The sequence below is a fragment of the Geospiza fortis genome, unplaced genomic scaffold (assembly GCF_000277835.1).
Source record: "Geospiza fortis unplaced genomic scaffold, GeoFor_1.0 scaffold55, whole genome shotgun sequence".
NCBI classification, from domain to species: Eukaryota; Metazoa; Chordata; class Aves; order Passeriformes; family Thraupidae; genus Geospiza; species Geospiza fortis.
Genome location: NW_005054308.1, coordinates 12,166,192 through 12,167,062, shown reverse-complemented (window position 1 = coordinate 12,167,062; position 871 = coordinate 12,166,192). Strand labels below are relative to the sequence as shown.

Sequence of the window (871 nt, the reverse complement as noted above, 5' to 3'; positions counted from 1 at the left end):
CAGCTGGCACAGCCCCTGTGCCCTGCCTTGTCCAGCTGCTGCTGGCCGTCCTGGGGTGCAGCCCCTGCTCCCTCGGCTCCCAGCCACCCTGGCAGCGCCCACCTGGGCTTGGGAAGGGATCTCAGCGTTGCAGCTCAGTCATTGCAGCCCGGACCCAGAGATGGAAAAGGAAAGCTGCATCCTGTGCAGCCCCAGAAACGGCACAGGTTCCCTGCAAACTTCCGGGAGCAGCAGTGCTGATTGGAAACAAGAGATTTCCAACTCTGCTAAGGCCAAACCATAACATGTCCCCTCTCTCGTTTCTGCTCTTGGCAGTGGTTCACATTACTGAGACTTTTGGGTGAGATCCTTTTGGGGTGTGAGACGGGATACAGTTCCAGTTGAATTATGGAACTGCTGTAGGGTTTCATTTCCCCTCTGTAACCCAGGATATCACATCCCAGCTCTCTGCTCTCTCAACTGCTTGCTGGATGTTCCTGCCTGGACACAGACTGCCAGGGGCCGGGTGACTGCTCTAAACATGCTGGGAGCAACCTTCACTATGAAAGATGTCATATAAATGTGAAACCCCCTTTGTCTCCCATATCAGATATCTGTGAAGGTTCTGTGCTTAGATCTTCAGTGAGAGTGGGAGGAAGGAATGAGGCTGGAGTGGCTGAATTCCCGAGGGTCAGCCTGGGTGCGCAGCTCAGCCCCAGGCTGCCTGTGCTCAGGCTCAGCCCGGGCTGGGCTGTGCCGCTCACCTGGAGCGGGGTGCCGCCGGGCAGCTCGGCGCTCTCGCAGCTCTGGGTGGGCACGCTGGGGTTGCGGGAGCTGATGAGCACGGGGGGGCTGATGTGCAGCGCGGGCCGCTCGGCGTGCACCATGCGGT

General features: G+C 59.0%; 1 protein-coding gene across 1 annotated transcript in view; it reads right to left on the bottom strand.

The window, feature by feature from the left end:
• SH3RF2 (SH3 domain containing ring finger 2) overlaps positions 1 to 871 on the bottom strand; it is a 22,952-nt gene that overhangs the window by 9,012 nt on the left and 13,069 nt on the right. The window contains exon 3 of the mRNA XM_031055233.1: positions 744 to 871. This exon is cut by the window's right edge and continues 220 nt beyond it. Coding sequence (XP_030911093.1) covers positions 744 to 871 — 128 coding nt within the window. The remainder of the gene's footprint in view (positions 1 to 743) is intronic.